The sequence below is a fragment of the Macadamia integrifolia genome, chromosome 3 (assembly GCF_013358625.1).
Source record: "Macadamia integrifolia cultivar HAES 741 chromosome 3, SCU_Mint_v3, whole genome shotgun sequence".
Lineage (NCBI taxonomy): Eukaryota > Viridiplantae > Streptophyta > Magnoliopsida > Proteales > Proteaceae > Macadamia > Macadamia integrifolia.
In genome coordinates, this window is record NC_056559.1 from 1,009,292 (window position 1) to 1,026,802 (window position 17,511).

Consider the following 17,511-nt stretch of genomic DNA (forward strand, 5'->3'; position numbering starts at 1 on the left):
AGTCTGTTTGTTATTTTGTTTTTCCTCTATTTTTTTTTTTGGAAAAAAGGTTGGGTATGCCGCCAATATCAAGTATGCTAGCACCCATTGTGTCTATCTTTCTCTTCTCTTTTTCTGAAATGACCCCCATATCCTTCCTGAATGATACTCCATCATGTGTTCCTATTGGTGCTATCCGCTAGCATACTCGATATCGGCGGCATACCTATCCCTCTCTCTTTTTTTTTTTAAATTATTTTTATTCATCAAAAAAATATTAATAACAATAATATTCAAGTCCATCCTAGAGCTAACACCCACCCACTTTCACCATGAGCATCTTCTCTTTCCATCCCCACCTATACATATTTGTTCTTAAACATTTATGAAGACTGAATAGAACATATCTAAAACAACTATCATTACCCTTACCATTATGAAAACCAACATCCTTAAAATCAAGAGAAAATGAGAACGGTGAATCTTCACATACATGAAGGTACCTGGTCTGTGGATATGACATATATTAAATGAGAAGAGAGAAAATAGATGCCATATCCACGGACTAGAGACGTTCAAGTACATTCACGTACGTGAAGATTCACCGGACTCAGAGAAAATGACTTGCATCCCAACTCCCAAGTGATGCTAGCTCAAGGGCCTATACCTCTCCTTGTTCAGGCGCTTTCCCCATTAAATATGCAACCATTTTTGGCTATTCAAATAGCCCAGTAGATAGCTGAAAAATGTATTCCATCAGTCAGTTCCAACTTCCAACCATAATTTCCATGAGTCTGTATGCAATTACCTAAATAAACCATAAAGAACATGAAGAAACCAAGTCTCTTTAAAAGGAGAACAATAAAAGAGGAGTATTTACAAATTCTCTTAACTACTTTGATTTTGTGCCTGGAATCGTATTTGTAACCAGATTTTATAGTGAGATCTCTCCATTTTTGTGGTTACATTTTTTCTTACAAATTTGTAGGGTAAAAAGAATCTTGTCCATTTGTATGACTATTGTATCAACGCACAGACCAATCAAAGGACACACGAGAACATCTTCAACACATGGGGGGCAGCATTGTGCACCTGTATCTAAACGTAAAGCCATGCAAATGGGCAGAGTTCTTTCTCTCAATTTTAAATACCCAAATGAAAAAGCCTTCATCATCCATAGACAATCTATTAGGTTGAAGATTAGTTCACTCGTAGGCTATATGCTACAAAGACTTAAGAGGGTAGTGAATTTATGTAATGACCCATATGTGGGTCTAATATGCAATGGCCAATAGGCCATAGGTCCTTCAATTTGACCTAAAAATAAATAATAATAATAATAATAATAATAATAATAGTGAATTATGGATTCAGTTGGACCCATAGACATACATGTACACCTCAGATCGCTCAAATCTCAATGACACAAGAGAGCTTTAATGATAGAAAGGAAAAAAAAAGTGTAGATATCTATCATTTGATTGAGCTAAAATTAGACTGGCATGGTAGATCAATTAAATCCACACCAATGTAGAAAATCTGTCATTTGATGTTGGGATAAAATTAGAATGGCATGGTAGATCAATTGTTGAGGTCAATTCCAAACCAATTTAGACTGACATTACCATTACCAAGACCGACTCATTCCGTAAATAGGAAAGTCAGGGTGCAAGATTATAGGCCAGTCATGCCCATTTAGGCCCAACCAAGGCGAGTTTGGCTCGATCGATTGACACCCTTAGCATGGGGAACCCTGTCACACTCTGCTAGCACAAAGCTGAGCCGGTGACCGAGTTAACATCGGTTAACTCACAACCTGCCAGGATCAACAATGCAGTAACTGCAATACAGCATATCTCTACTAAACTAAGACAAACCTATATTTTCAGTGGAAGACCTGTTCATAATAATACCAGTAATTGTATCCCAAATACTTGGTACCCAAATTGAGTTATAAAAGTTATATATATTTGAGCCCGAAGGCATGATATATACACAAAAATATAACAATTTAAGCATCAAGTCATCAAAAGGGAGTACATCAAAATAATCTAGAAGAATCACACAGGAGTCACTGCAACCCTGCAGCACAATCCTCGCATGTGAAATCGACACCGTGCTCGAACACATCGGGGACCCATCAGTCCTCAGAGGGGAACTCCACGATGGGGCCCGGCTCCTGATCTCCAGGCGGGTAACCTACAAAATCACCTAAAAGAGTTGTGCATATGGAATGAGTTCACTAGCCCAGTAAGTGAAAAGGAAGACCACATAAGGAAAACCACACAAACAGTCACAACATGAATGCGCCTATATGCAATTCATTTTAATTATATTAGCCTAACAACATTACTAGGTCATAGGTTATGTGCTACTCACAACCACAATGCGCGTATGCCCCGGGTATGAGCGACGAACTCCATCCCGTAATACACCCATAGGGTTGTCACAGAAGGCCCACCGTTGGCATCGAAATTTAAATACACATCGACCTCCGATAAATTTAAATGACAGAAAGTAAATGGGTGATTCCACCCGAAACAAAAGCAGTACGATTGGCCCTCTGAATATACCACCGGGGTTACTAACTGTCCTAGCGATCAACCATGCTTACTTCTAACCGCTATAGGAATTTGACAACTGTAACTCGATGCTTCCCTCCAATGATCCCCCAACACGTAAACCCCTGTTGGGAAGGGTCGTTGCATAAGGGTAAATCACATCCTAACCACATGCCTCTACATGAGCATAGTAGGATTACACAATGACACCGCTCCTATTCCACGACCCACTGTCCAAATGAAATTCTTCCATCACTTACATCAAGACATAAAAGATATTCATCATAAAGCAAAGCATAGCATGTTATGTAAATGCACATACAATGCGTGATATGGCATATGTGATGTCTAGTCTACACACAAGTGATATGATGACATGGCTAGACTAACACATGTTAAATGATGCATAACATTTTGAAATTAAATCAAAGTCCACTCTCCACTTACTTGTATATGTACACGGTGCTTGTACCCGATACGAAAAAAATCCGATGTGTGGGTATGCGTATATTGAGTGTAACCTATCATAAATATAATGGTTTATCATTTCACTATTTTGGGGTAAAAATCATCATGTTTGAACACTAAAATCGGGTTTAGAATCATAAATGAGGGTTACCCATCAAATTTGGATCAATTCTGAGAATTCTAGAAAGAAAGGTGGGCTTAAGCCACATAGCTTGCCGGTTTCAGCCCACCGGTTAACCAGAGCCCAAAAACTGAGTTCGGGGAACTCCAGTGGGCTAGAACCTAAAGACAGGTGGGCTAAAAATACCCCCAGTCTTAAAACGAAATTCTTCCAACATCTTCCCCGACTTTTCTTCAACTTAGGGAACTTGTTTGGGGTCAATCCGGTGATTCAAATCACTTATCTAAGGTCAAATCATGTATCCTCAACCTAGATCTAAGATCAAATCAAAAGAAAAATGAATATTCTTACCTCTTTCTCAAGAACACCAATAAAACCCAAAATTTCACTTCTTTTGCACAAGAACCTCCAAATACTCTAGCTCTTCACCAACACTCCTTCCAAATCCTTCAAAATCATTATACACACCTTCCATTAGACCTTGGATTTGATTATCCAAGTAGGATTAGCAAGATCCACGTGGGTTCTTTCCAAAAAATAAAAAAAGAGGGTTTAAGAAAGGGATTTTCCTAAGAATCTTTGGAATGTGTACAATACCTACCTCAAATCGAAGATCTCGATGAGCTGATCATTAATTCAGGCTCAAAATACCAAGACCCAGCTCCGGTGAAGCTCTACGGTCGATTTTCCCTTCTTCTTTCTTCTTCTTCTTCCTCTTTTCCTTTCTTCTTCTTTCTCTCTCTTCTTTACTCTCCCACCGACCAACTATCATTAATGAGGGAAAAGACAATTAATGTCATCTCTTTTATACCTGGGCCCCCCAAAATATCTTCTATTCTTAGGTGGGCTATCTCAGGTGGGTACATCTCAGGTGGGCTTCAATGGGGATAACTCCCACATAATATTAGATTACGTTGATACCTACAAATACTAGTACGTACCTTTACTTTTTGTACATGGCCTCGTGGTGCATGCAAGTGTAAGGCTTGGGTGCACGTATTACACTTGGTATCCGCTCGGTCATGTCAGGCCAACCCGAGTTCAAGGTCACCCTTGCTACCATATTCTATATGGTACCTGTGTCGGTTCTCTCCGGTTCAGCTCCTATATGATCAAACCAAGTCAATACGGGTAATTGGACCGGGTTTAGAAAGTAGGGTATCACAAACCCTCTCCCAAAACTTCAATGGGAAATGTTTGAGTGCCCGAGGTGAGTAGTAGTCATATAGAGGACTCCAAAATACAATTGAACCTTATTAAATTTTTTTGAGAAAAAGCAATGAAATATGAGACATCATATAACAAAGGGACAAGGTTGGGTACTCAACCTGTCACACATATCATAGAGGAGTGTAAATGGGCTGATTTTTAAAGCCCCAATCCAATCCTAAGGCCTTTTATCTCAACCCATCCCAACCTTAAGTTGGGCTAGGATATTTCAACCTAGTGCAGTTTTGATTGGGCTGGATTGAGCCGGATTGATCGTGATTGACCTGATGAGGGCTGGAGTTGTAGAGCCCTGCTCTCTAAACCCTGGTTTATTGACCGGTTGGTTTGGTTTGGTCTTGGAGGGTCTGAACCGGAAAGGGTTGACGCAGGTGCCCTATGATACATGACTGCAAGGGTGATGTCAAATACGGGGTGGCCAGACAAGATTAAGTCAATACCTGATGTGGTTCTCACGCCTAAGTCGTGCTCTTGCTCGTATCACAAAGCCATGTACGTATAAGAAAGGTACGTTATCATATTGAATGATCAGAACTTAGTCCACAACACGTGGCGAGAGTGAGATACGTGTTAAGATCTCGTTTTCACCAAAATATAGCAAAGTTGGCTTTGTTTTGGCCAACTGGTGGGTGGTCACTGGTAGGTGCGAGACCCACCTGTAAGGAAAATGTGGGCCCCAACAAGCTCAACTTGGGTGAGCAAGTGTATTTCAGATTCCTCGTCGTAATGAGGTCTCACATGCCTGCTAATGTCCGATATATGTCCATAAAGGGGAAAAACCAAACATGCCTTGGAAGATATTTATTATCCAAAGTATGAATAGCATTTATGTCTCTCTCTCTTCCATTTATGATTTCATCAAGTTGGTGAGAGGAGTAAAGAGGAGGGAGAAAAGAGGAAGAAGAAGAGAAGGAAGAGGGAAAAAGGTTCCCCCTTGATTTTCAGAATAGTATCCGGTGTTTTGAGATCTACGTTTTGAGGTATGTAACACCATAAACCATTGGAATGTGATGAAACTCTTTTATATATGGTCAAATCAAAGAGATAATAGAATCTTTGTGTGATTTCTTTGAAGGTTTGAGGAAAGGAAACCAAGATTTGGAGGTATTGAAGTGACATTTTGGGTTTGAAAATATGATCTTAAGTTTTAGGGTTTTTTGAGTCAAGGTATGATTTCATTTTCCAAAACCTTGATGTTAACTTAGATCCATGAAATAATCAAGTAGATGAAGCCTAAAATGTGTGGGAAGTGAAGTTGGAACAACTCTCTTAGGTTCCCAAGAGGAGGAATGAATAAGGGAAGAACAACAACAAAACCTGCAGAACACTGGTGGGTAGCATCAATGGGTAGTTAGATCCATCGGTGTGACCCCCCAGTCTTACCTGGGCTTCTGGCCCAACAGGTGGGTAAGACCGACGGGTACCATGACCCACCGGTGTGACCCACCAGTCTATTTTGGGCCTACCAGCCGGTACCAAGACTCGTCGGTAGCACCCACCAATTTTGTGTTAGCCCTAGGTCCTACCAGTGGGTAGGACCGACGGGTACCAGGCCCACCAGTATGACCTGTCGGTTTGTGTCTAAGTGCTGTCTGCCTAGGTAATTTGCATAGGTGGGTTATCCTACCCACCTGTATGACTCACATGTAGCCCAAATGAGCTTCGATGGAACTCGAACTCAAACTCACTGACAACCTTCTTCACGTTATTGAACTCGTCGTGACCATAACTTACATCATTTTATAATTTCGAAATGGACGTATTCTAAATGCCTATCTGTGTTAGGTTTTGAGACACTTGTCTTCACTTCGGATCTTATTCGTACCGCGAGTGCGTATTCTTCTACAAGAATAAGTAAGTTGGGAGAGAACTTTGATTTTATTTTGGAAGTGTTTTTTGGCATCTTATTCATTTATATATTAACTGGTCATTTCAAATGCCATTCACATGCATATGCTTGATTGATGTTGGATGCATTTGGAAATGAACAGGTTGTATCTTTAAATTCTCGATAATTGTTACTTGTTGTAAATCTTGAGCATGGATTATTTAATGATGGGTTATGATGATGATTTGCCGGACATGTGTGAGATTTTTAGAATAGATGCCGTTGTTGGCTTGGAAACGAATGTATTGGTACACCGTGGTATGGGACGCAGAAGTACTATGCAGTAGTACTATCTCATATAGGAGCATGCGGTTAGAATTTTACATTCCCTTGTGATACAACCCTTCCCAACAGGGGTTTATGTGTTACGTTATCATTGGGGGGAAGTACCGGTCGTGGACCGCTATGGCGGTTAGAAGTACGTTCAACTGATATATTCAGATGGCCAATCGTACTGCTTTTATTTTCTGTTGTGGTTCGACCACGATTTACATTTCTGTTGTGGTTCGACCATGATTTACTTTTTTGAATACTCACGGCTGGCCTTCTCTGACAACCCTATAGGCATATCGCGGGATGGGGTACACGCACTGTGGTTGTGAGTAGCACATAACCTATAACCTAGTAATGTTGCTTAGGTGAATATGATTAAAATGAATCACATGCATATAATATCATTTGATTACAACTGCTTGTGTGTCTTTCTTTCCATTTACTGAGCTAGTGAGCTCACCCCTCGTGTACACATTTTTTTTAGATGATTGTGTAAGCTACTCAATAGAGGAACCCGTGTCAGGTCCCATCGAAGAAACCCCAGTGGGGGATTGGTGGGTCACAGAAAGATTTGATCACGGAGACGGATGTTCGTGCCAAAACTGCGTTGCGGGGCAACAGTAGCAGATTTCTATATATAATTATCCTTTTTTATTCTTTTGGTATACTCCCCCTTTTGTGCTCTCAATAATTAAATTATTATTTCTTGTCTACATATCTTGTATACAGGCCCACATGTAAATATACTATGTATAACAATTTGGGTATCTAGAGTATATGAGGATTTACAGGTATTTATACATGACAAGACTTCCGCTGAAATTACATTATTATATTTTTACGTACATGTGGCTTGCTATGCTGTGGTTATTGTATCAGATGATTCTAATGGTTTTGGGTTACCTGGAGGGAACCTGATCACCGAACCGATTCTATGTGAATGAGGCATGATAGGAGTAGCCATGATTGACCATTGCAACACTTGTAAATAGCCATTTGGGTGGGAGGTCGTTTGGGATGAAGAAAGGAGAGGTGGGTTTAGATGTATTAAGAAGGATTGACTTGGGTTCTGATGGGTTGTGTTGGAATGGACTGAAGATGAATATTGAATGGGGTAGGTTAGAGTCGCCTTGGTTGAGTGGGGTTGCACTGGATTAGGTTCAGTTAGAATAAGGTTAACTTAAAAGGCTTGTACTGAAGTGGACCTGGTTGAGGGGGCTAAAGTGGTTTGGGCTTAAGTTGATCATTTTTCAATGATACCTCCATATAAACTTTTTATCAAAAAAATATATATAATTTGAAATTTTTAATATGTTATATAGAAAAATATTCTTGCCAAGCTACATGGTGCCTGTGCCTAGACACAGATAGGGGCACATGGCATTGCCTCTTATTAAATGCAAAATCCCATCGCCGTTGATACCCCTCACACATGGTGTTTCATTGGCCGCACATTGGTGTAGGGGTCATGCAGCCTAGCAGCGATTACCCCATCCTATTTTATTATAGGGAGTGGGTTCCCTCCGATGCTAGAGTGCAAATTATGGGGATTGAAAGGTATCCATTACGAATATTCAAATAGGGAGAAGATTTTATAAGGAGAAAAAGATGACATTCAATTACATGTCTTGATGTGTCAAGAAATCCACAAACAAACAATGTGCAACTCCTTTTCTCACTATTATATCACGTTGTCAATTCATTGTGACTGAAATTTTACCGGTGGATAAGAAATGTTACCACGAACACTAGCTTAGGATAGTAGTAACTGCTTTGACTTGAAGAGGCCGATGTAGTGGAATAGTAAAACTTCAAAATAACGTTTTTAAATTGATAAGGAGTGCGCACTCCGCACCATGATCCAACCGCATAGTGGGTATTAAACCCCCAACCAACCTCTCCTCCCCAATGGATCTGTTTTAAGAGCCTACTGGGCTTCCTTGTTCCTCCTCACCTATTAGTTCTCCTCCCACAAAAAGCATTCTCTTTCCCCATTTGTGAAGATGGCTCACCCTCACCTGCAACCTCTGCCATTGGCTGGAAATTTCCCCCTTTATACATGAATCACAAATGCATTGCCATTGAGACACTATTGCAAATTTAGGAACAAGAATTCTCGGAGGAAGACGAAGTTGAAATCGATTGGGAGTGATGGTTAAAACCCACCACGGGTGGATCATAAAGCGACCCGCTGTTTTGATGGATCGAACTCTAAATTTCCGGCTTTTTCAATCTTAGCCGTCGATCTTCAAAATGCCACGTGTCGCTCTCGGAAGCATCACTGCAATGCTTACCCTGTGTACGATTTTTTTCCCTATCGTCATCACTATCTTTTCGTTCTCGCTAGAGTGGCAATGCAGAGGTCAAAACTACAGAGTTTGATGGCTGTTCTCTGCAGTTTCGTAACCACGATATCCTGAACGAACTGAGGAGCCTAAACCCTAATTTCTCACCATTAGAGGAACTTGAAGAAATGGCGATGGCCTTCTCGAACGTCTTCCAATGCTCCAATTATCGTTTCTCTCTGAGGAAACCTTTAGCTTCACGTGGTCTATCTCCGTCTCCGTTTGTTAGGTAATCTGTCGTTGTCGTTCATTTTTCTTCTTAAAACTGAATTCTGTGTGGGTCGATGTTTCCTTTTTAACGAGTATTTCTACTGGAGCTCAATCGACATTAATTTATGAGGTTTCTGAAAATTTCATGCCCTTGAATGTGGCTGCAATTCGGATTTCGTAGTGTTTGAATCTAGCTTTGAGGGGATTCAAATTCATGAGCAATCTACTGGATGTGCAGCTAATTTTATTTGATTTCTTGCTATTGTGTCTCTGTAGAAATTCATTCTGCCTTTTTGTCGATTATTTATTATTCAAGTACGAGAATGAGGTTAAGATTTTATGAAACTTAGGATTGAAGGAAGACACAGGCTTGAAGATATTCATTATTGGTTCTGTTCTATGGGATTTGCACTCTTGTATTGAAAAAAGCCACCTGCATTCTGTTTATGTCCATGCGGGCTTTGAACCCTGAAGTGACAAAGGTTTTCGTTTATGTGGAACACTGACATGGCAAATCCCGGCTTCCCATCTGGTAGGGGATCCTCTGGAGTAACCTCGGCAGAGCCTCCTTAAATGACTGTTGCGTTTAACTATTTTTTTTTTGGATGAATAAAACAATTCATTATCAAGAGGAGAAGAATATACAAGGGGAAAAAAGAGGGGGGGTGGGCAGGGCCTACCCAAAGTGAAACACAATACACTAACAAAAGCAGCTCAAAGCTACAACAGGAACTAGCAAAACAGCACAAAGCTACAGCAGGAACTAACAAAAAAGGGGGGGGGGACCAGCTACCACCAGCTAACTCAAGTAAGATGAATGAGGTCAACTTGGAGGTTCCAAGAGGATATGATGTGGGAATTTTTCGGGGTAATAGGAATAGGGTGGGGGTGAAGGGCATGAATGCTCTGGGCTTTAGTGGTAACATCAAAATAGATAGCTTTCCAAATCATATCCGGAGATCTAGATTTAATGTAGGACTAGATTGGACACCCAACTAGACCCAAAACTGCAGGAACTTATAAACCAAAGAACAATCAAAACCACCCAATAGTAAACAGCAATAACAGTCCAACTTAAACCAGTCAACAGTCCTTGAAGAAACCAGAATTAGCAGATCCACAATTAGGAATTTCAGGAAACAGAGTTTGCATCAACAATTAGAAGTTCCAGCAACAGAAATAGAGTAATTGAATAAGTAGGATCAGAATCAAAACATGGCAGGACCAGATAACCAAATCAGAACTTAATTTTGACAGTAGGTTCTGAAATCTGGCATTAACTTCTGAATTTTCAGCAGAGTATTATCAAGGAACTAATAACATATCTAAGGACTGCTTTGAAAGTCCAACCCATTGGAGAATAATAGTAGCAGTCAAGTTCCATACAGATTTAAACAAAACAGAATTCATAATTCAGATCTGGGCAAAATCCATAACCGGCCAGAACTGAGTAACAGTCCACTTCAGCAGGAACCAGTGGTCTGATTGGCCTGAAAATTGGATCGAACTTCGTTCAGAATAGGACTAACCTTCGATCAAAATTAGAAGGCCATCGGATGGCCAGAACTCCCAAAACAGCTAGGTTAATGTTGGGATTTAAAATGTAACCGCAAGTGTACGGATCAGTGTAGCTACCGGTCGAACATAGGGAGAGCAATCACTTTATTTTTTTATTTCTTTTAATAATGCGAAAGTGAACTGATTAATGGTTGTGATCTAATTCTAATTACCGTCCTAAACATTTGTATCTAAAATAACGTCCTAACCATTCGTCATCTAAGAATTTAAAGACGTAAGCCACACAATTAAAAATAAATAAATAAATAACTGAAAATAAATAACCCACACAATTTAAAAAAAAAAACAATAAAGGAAAAAAATGTTGAAATAAAAATAAAGTAAAAGAAAGGGGAGAAAGCTAGAGAGAGAGACTCACAAGTAGGTTTCTTTACTTAGCCTGAGGGATGCATCATAATATGAGCTTCCCTACTTGACCAGGGAGTCATTCTTACAAGGGTTACTCTACTTGGCTTTAGGGAAAGGGAGACAATTAAAATAAAAGCAATAAATTGATGGTTCTATGGCTAAGAGGGGCAAAACCAACATATACACTAGCCATGAACCTTGGGGGAAAGGGATAGCAATAATATAACGATTGAAATTAAAATCCTAAATTAAGAAAGAAAGGGTAGTCAGAAGAGGGAATGAGAGGGGGGGGGAGAGAAGACTACTGAAAGAGCCTACTTACTTGAATCAATGCTTGAACTTGAAAGCTTGGGTGATTTGAGATACTACCAGTACTAAAAACCAGATCTGGAATAAACCAAATCTGAAATTTCTAGTACTAGAAAAAACAAATCTTGAAAAAAAAACTGAACTTGAAAAAAAAAGATGCTCCACGGCTCGTGATCTTGTCACCTAGATCTAAGCCTAGAACTATAACTTTAAAAATTACAACTCAATTGCATAAATCATAAACATAAAAAGGCTGAATAAGAATAAAAGAGTGTTTGCATTAATTGACAGAAAAAACTATTACAAAAGTGATTAAAGCAAAAATAGAGAAGAACTAAAACTAAAGAGTGAGAGAGGGAGAGAGAGAAGCAAACTAAGCATAAACTAGAAAATAAACTAAGGGGAATAATAAAATAGGAGGGGGGAGAAAGGGGCTTTTATAGGGTTTTTTCTTGTCTCCTTCTACAAGTCTTCTTTAAGGAAAGGAAGAAAATAAAATTAAATTAAATCTTGGTAAAAATCCTCATTCTCTGAGATATTGTGTGAGGAAAGAGAGAATCTGTTTCCAAGATTAATAAATTCTATTATTTCCTTACAATATTCACCAATATCTTGCAATCTTGATTAAATCAGAAAGGAGTCTCTGCATAGCATCTTTAAGATCTTGTGAGGTGGCAAGGAGAGAAAATAATCTTCAGGATTTTGTAGGAGAGAGGATGTGGTACCAATGAGTGGGTCCCACCTTTAGACTGGTTCTTGAATCACTTTAAGCACTTTCTCTTGTAGACTTGGAAACTAAAAAAAAAAAAGAAAAATAAAAGCACTTATATCCAAAGTGGGGCAAAATGTACACTTATATCCCTAAGATTTCACACATTATTGTGCTCATCAGCCAACAGTAGATAAAATAGAGAATCTTAACCCATAAATTTTGCAGACAGATTAGCACTTACCTAGCTGGCTGAATGAGATTAGAAACAATAAGAAAACCAGAAAATATGAAGATCCACTCGGACTTCTCGCTGTAGAGTGTCGCTTGGATCAAACACCAAACCCTTCTTCTTTGATCAAACACAAAGAGACCTCCAAAGGAGAAAACGCAACAGCATCTTTTTGTTTATAAAATTCGTGGCTCTAGTAATGAGAGCTCTCCTTTATTTATAATAATGATGGGGGGTTACATAAAATAGAAACTAACTTTAGTTTCCAAAAACTGAAATAGGAAACTAAAAATTAGAAACTCACCTATTTACTAAAACTGAAAATAGGGACTTACAAAATAGAAAGTCCTTTAGTTACTAAAACTGGAAATAGAAATTAACTTATGACTGAAAATTAGAAACTAACTAGGTACTGAAATTAGAAACTAAATAACCCCATCTAAAAAGGAAACTAAAGAAAAAGGAAACAAATCAGTGAATCCCGTATGAAATCTTAGAACCCCTAGTTTAGACCCATAAAAGTGGCCCAATACATTCCATACCACATGGATTGAAGGCCCAACACATATAAAACCCAACCCTAGGCTTATTCCTAATAAAACAAGCCTAATTGCATCACAAAGTTGGTTGATAGTAGCATAGAAAGCCAATTTTCCCACGATGTTGCAAATGGAAGGGCCAGAGAATGTCATGCCAATCCAAATGCATTCTCTATTAAAGGGGAGGATGGGTCTATGATTTGGCCAATATTTGGAAAGAATAGATTTCCAAATAAGGGAGGAGAAGGGGCAAGAGAAGAAAAGATGGGGAATATCTTCATCACCTGAGGGGCAAAGACAGTAGGAAGGGTTCACAGGAATGAGACGGTGTATGAGGAAGGATTGGGTGAGAAGACAGTTGGATAGGCAATGCCAAAGGGTGAAGCTCTGATGGGGAATGTGGAACTTAAACCATACCAGTTTATGCCACGGGACAGCCAGGGAAGAGGTCCAAATGTGGGCCCAGGCCGAGGCAGAAGAGAAGGTGCCATTGGAGGAGGGGGGCCAAATGCATTTGTCATCCCTCCCTCTACGGCCAGGGGGAAGAGGGGAGAGAGACCAGGTATCCTCCAGAGGAGGGGGGAGGAGGGGAGGGACCAGCCATTGGCAGAGAGGATAGAGGAGACCAGAGCATTAGCAGGGGGATCAGAGGAGTAAATGACTCTGGGAGTAAGAAGATGAGAAAGGATACCCGAAGGATGCCAGGGGTCCTTCCAAAGGGAGGTAGACTTGCCATTTCCAATGGAATGCGAAATGACAGTGAGAGCAATGGGTCTATGCTCAAGGATCTTCCTCCAGATCCAGGAAGCATCAGAGATGGAGGGGGCTGTCCAAAGAGGATTGTGTTTGAAGAGACTAGAGAGAATCCAATCAACCCAAAGAGGCAGAATGAATAATAGAGTGAATTTCTTTGCGTTTAACTATTTTACCAAGAAAAAAAAAACTATTTTAATTGAACAAGGGTGATGGAGTGGCTTTCTTTCTGCCATGTGGAAGAGTGTCATGAGCGTGCCCTTAAAAGGGTTGATGTGGCAAAACATGTGACCCATTTTTGGCTATCATTCCTGAGCCTTTTTATTTTATTTTTTAAACAGCATTTCCTGGCACTTCTTGTTGAGTATGGCTTGAGTTCTATTATTTCTGTTTGCTACCTCTTCAATGCCTTAACTTCGGTATGGTATTTGTTTGAACAGGTTTTCTAGAACACCTCCCCGGAAGTCCATGGTGGTTTTTATGGCTGCATCTGCTTCAGGAAGTTCTAATCCCAATAGTGATGTTAACCCATATGAGGTAACTTCACGTAGTGTATGTTGACTTTCTTCTCAGACTAATCATAAGTAGTGGGCAGTAATTGTTTCTTCTTACCAACTGAATTTTTGGTATTTGTATGTAAGGTTCTTGGTGTAAGCCCCATAGAAGGATTTGATATGATTAAGGCAGCATATACAAGGAAACGGAAGGAAGCTGAGAGAAGAGGTGATGAAGCAACTGCTGCCCTTGTAGGTTAACAAAGGGTCTTTTTCTCTGAATTTGATATTCTGGTTTATGTTTGACAAATTGCAGAAAATAAGGGGTTTTGTTTCATTTGAGAAATTGAGGTATTTAAATGTATATTCTTTGTAGTTGGAGAAGGCATATGATAAAGTCATGATGGCACAACTCACAAATAGGAAGAAGGGGCTAACATTCGGTTCATTTAAGGTAGAGGAACTTCTCTTTTTGTTGAACTTATTGGGAATTTATTTTCTTTCGGCAGTAGGAAGCATGTGATTAGTATTGCTTGTTATCTTGCTCATTTCAGGCATAATGAAGAGTAAATAAAAGCTTCATTTGTAAATAATTCCATCCATCCCAGATATAAATTCAACTTTGGCTTGAATTGGATAGTAGCTATATGGGGTGGTCCTTGCTTCCTTGGCTTCAATGAGATGGAATTATTGTGGAGGAGGAGGGCCTAGGGAAGGGCTATGATTTTCAATTTACATAATAAGCTCAAGAGATATTAAGAGTAAAAAAACTGTATTTTCAATTTACATAAGAAGCTCATGAGACCTTAGTCAAAGAGAAAGAATTCCTAATGTGACCACAAATTAGCAACTTCTATGAGTGGCTAACCCCCTTTTCTAGCTAAATAAAAAAACTAATTTAAGAAATAGATTATAATTCAATTAGCAAATCTAATTGAACTTCTATGAACAAAAATCCCTTTGCAAACTCATGCCCAATTAGTGGCTTGGTTATAATTTTCCAAATACAACTTAGAGTTGGAAGACCTTGGTTTTACTGGGAAGTTAACTGATAAGCCTTCAAATGGCACCGAATCACACTAAATAGTTTTGACCTTCTAAAGTAGACCAGAAGGAAAGTGATGGGAATGAACCATATAATCTATTATTCTTCAGTGAAACACTCCTTGGTGAGAAAGAAAACCAACCCACATGATTAGGCCTATTGGATGCTCCTGCATCAAGGTCCCTCATTTCTCTTGATTTTGTTGCCCAAGATTAAGTAGGTGAGTTTCCCGTTCTGGTGTTTTTGATGTGAAGGAGGGAAAACTCAAAGAGAAATTTAAGAAATGCGACATGGAAGTGATTATAACGGGATGTCGGTAGTAATTTTAATTTTTTATTCCATGGGTGTAAAAAGTGCAAAGGAGCAGAAATATCCAAAATAGCTGGAGGGGTCTGACTGACCCAAACTAATGGGTTCCTGGTTCAGTTCTTGAAACAAAATCAGAATCCTCAATAGACTGGATCGTAGGGAGATGAGAAACAATGAGAATTGAGCAATTTTAATAACAAAGGAAGAAGTAAGAAAGATAACATGACTTGAAGAGCCTCACACAAGCCTAAGTATCTCACCAATCACCCCAGCCTCTGACCAGGAACAGAATCTCATTGCCACTATGTTTCTCACGTTTCTCACAGAAGAACTATATGAACTCAACTTCATTCAAACTCTTATTTCAAATGCTTACAAGCAGCTCTTTTTGTAGGGCGGTGGGGAGGTTTCTCGACCCTCATTGGAACTTCATCCTATGCTCAACGGCCTGTACATTTCCAAGAACTTACGTTGGGACTTTTTCAAAATATTATAAAACCTATTAGACTTATTTATCCAATTAAACTAGGATTTGGGCTTGTTCCGTCGTGAATACTTGTGCTGGAAGCCTGGAACCTCTCTTGCATAGTTGTCAAGGTGTAGAGGAGTGCCTAAGCGCGTAGGCAACCTAGGCGCCACCTAAGCGACCAAGGCACCCATGTATTATTTTTTCCACTATTCTCTAACAAGGCACCCATGTATTATTTGTTTCCCTATTCTTGAACTTATTTAGTATGCTACAACAACAACAGCAACATCATCCAAAACCTTATCCCAACTTAATGTGGTCGGCTACATGGAGATTCCAAGCAAAGATGAGCGCAAGGATCCATGCAAAAAGATTGACGGGTTATGACTAATAAGAATAATTGCCAGCTGTCAACCTAACGCACCACTACAAATCAGCCACAGGCTTATAATGGCAGACTAATTCTTGACAGCCCCGCTAAGCATAACAGTAACAACTTGAACATACAACTCCGCATTGAAAACTATGTCCGCAAGAGGGGAAAATAGTAGTTAAATTGAGATTTCTTAGAATCATACTCAAAGAAGGAATTTCAGAAATCGAGGGGAAGGTCTGGTATTAATGCAGAACAGTAGCATAAAAGAACGACAACATAGCAGAATGATATTATAGAGCTGAAAAAAAAAATAGTAGAATATAAAAAGATTAATAAGGTGAGAGATTAAGGTACGCACAGGGATGGTACTGACCTGTAGTTTAATGGAGAAAACATGAAACAAAGAAGAATTGAAGAAGAGAATATGAAACAGAAAGGAAGGATAACCCATATGTTAAAGTATTAATACAAATAAGTGAATAACAAGTTAACCACCAAAAGCGTAGATGGTAATGGTATAATCTAATTCATTTCCAAGGATAACCAAAAAAATAGTAAAAGAAAGAAAAGAAAAAGAAAAAAAAAAATAACGAAGCAGCAGAACTAATCAAGCAGGCTTGGTCAATCAATATATGCCAAGTTGAATTCAATTTCCAACACACTCAATATGAAGATATATTATAACAACAAATATGACCAGTGAGAAATGTGAATGCACAACTACAAATCGCAAAACGGAAATTAAAATAAGAAAAAAATAGACAACAGTAAATTAAACATGTAACATAGACGATGCAGTAGGGAAAAAAAAGTAACAATCTAATGGTGAAATAAAATGTCTTTAAAAGTCCCACTATACTCCCCGGTGGTATGCACTTGATCTATCATGCAAATCAACACTAAAAACACAGAACATTAACGACTGATTATAAAAAAATCAGGGTACAGAGATTTTCAGTTAAGAATGGGTCATTTGCTAATATTCTAATGGCATAAGTATGTTAATAACCAATACCTTGACAAAGACCATTAGCACAACAATAACAGCTTGGAAGTTTAAGATGTTTTTACGATGGCATACCTACACAAGTACATGGCATGTAGGAAAAAAGTGGGGAAGAAAAATAAGAAAGCAGTAAGAAGAATAAAAATGGAGTACTGCCGGAAAATTGAACCATAGAGGAGTGCTGCTGAGCAAAAAGTTCAAATTTTAGAGTAGTGCTGCCAGAAAAAGAGGGAAAAAAAAAAGAAAGCAGGAAGAAGAAGAAAAAAAAAAAA

At 39.1% G+C, this 17,511-nt stretch overlaps 1 protein-coding gene across 1 annotated transcript in view; it reads left to right on the forward strand.

Annotated features, from left to right (window-relative positions):
* The first annotated feature begins 8,833 nt into the window (after nucleotides 1-8,833).
* The window catches only part of LOC122073818, a 23,327-nt gene continuing 14,649 nt past the window's right edge, over nucleotides 8,834-17,511 (forward strand). The window contains exons 1-4 of the mRNA XM_042638464.1: nucleotides 8,834-9,091; nucleotides 13,981-14,077; nucleotides 14,182-14,286; nucleotides 14,411-14,488. Of these exons, the coding sequence (XP_042494398.1) occupies nucleotides 8,991-9,091; nucleotides 13,981-14,077; nucleotides 14,182-14,286; nucleotides 14,411-14,488 (381 nt within the window). The 5' untranslated portion in view covers nucleotides 8,834-8,990. The remainder of the gene's footprint in view (nucleotides 9,092-13,980; nucleotides 14,078-14,181; nucleotides 14,287-14,410; nucleotides 14,489-17,511) is intronic.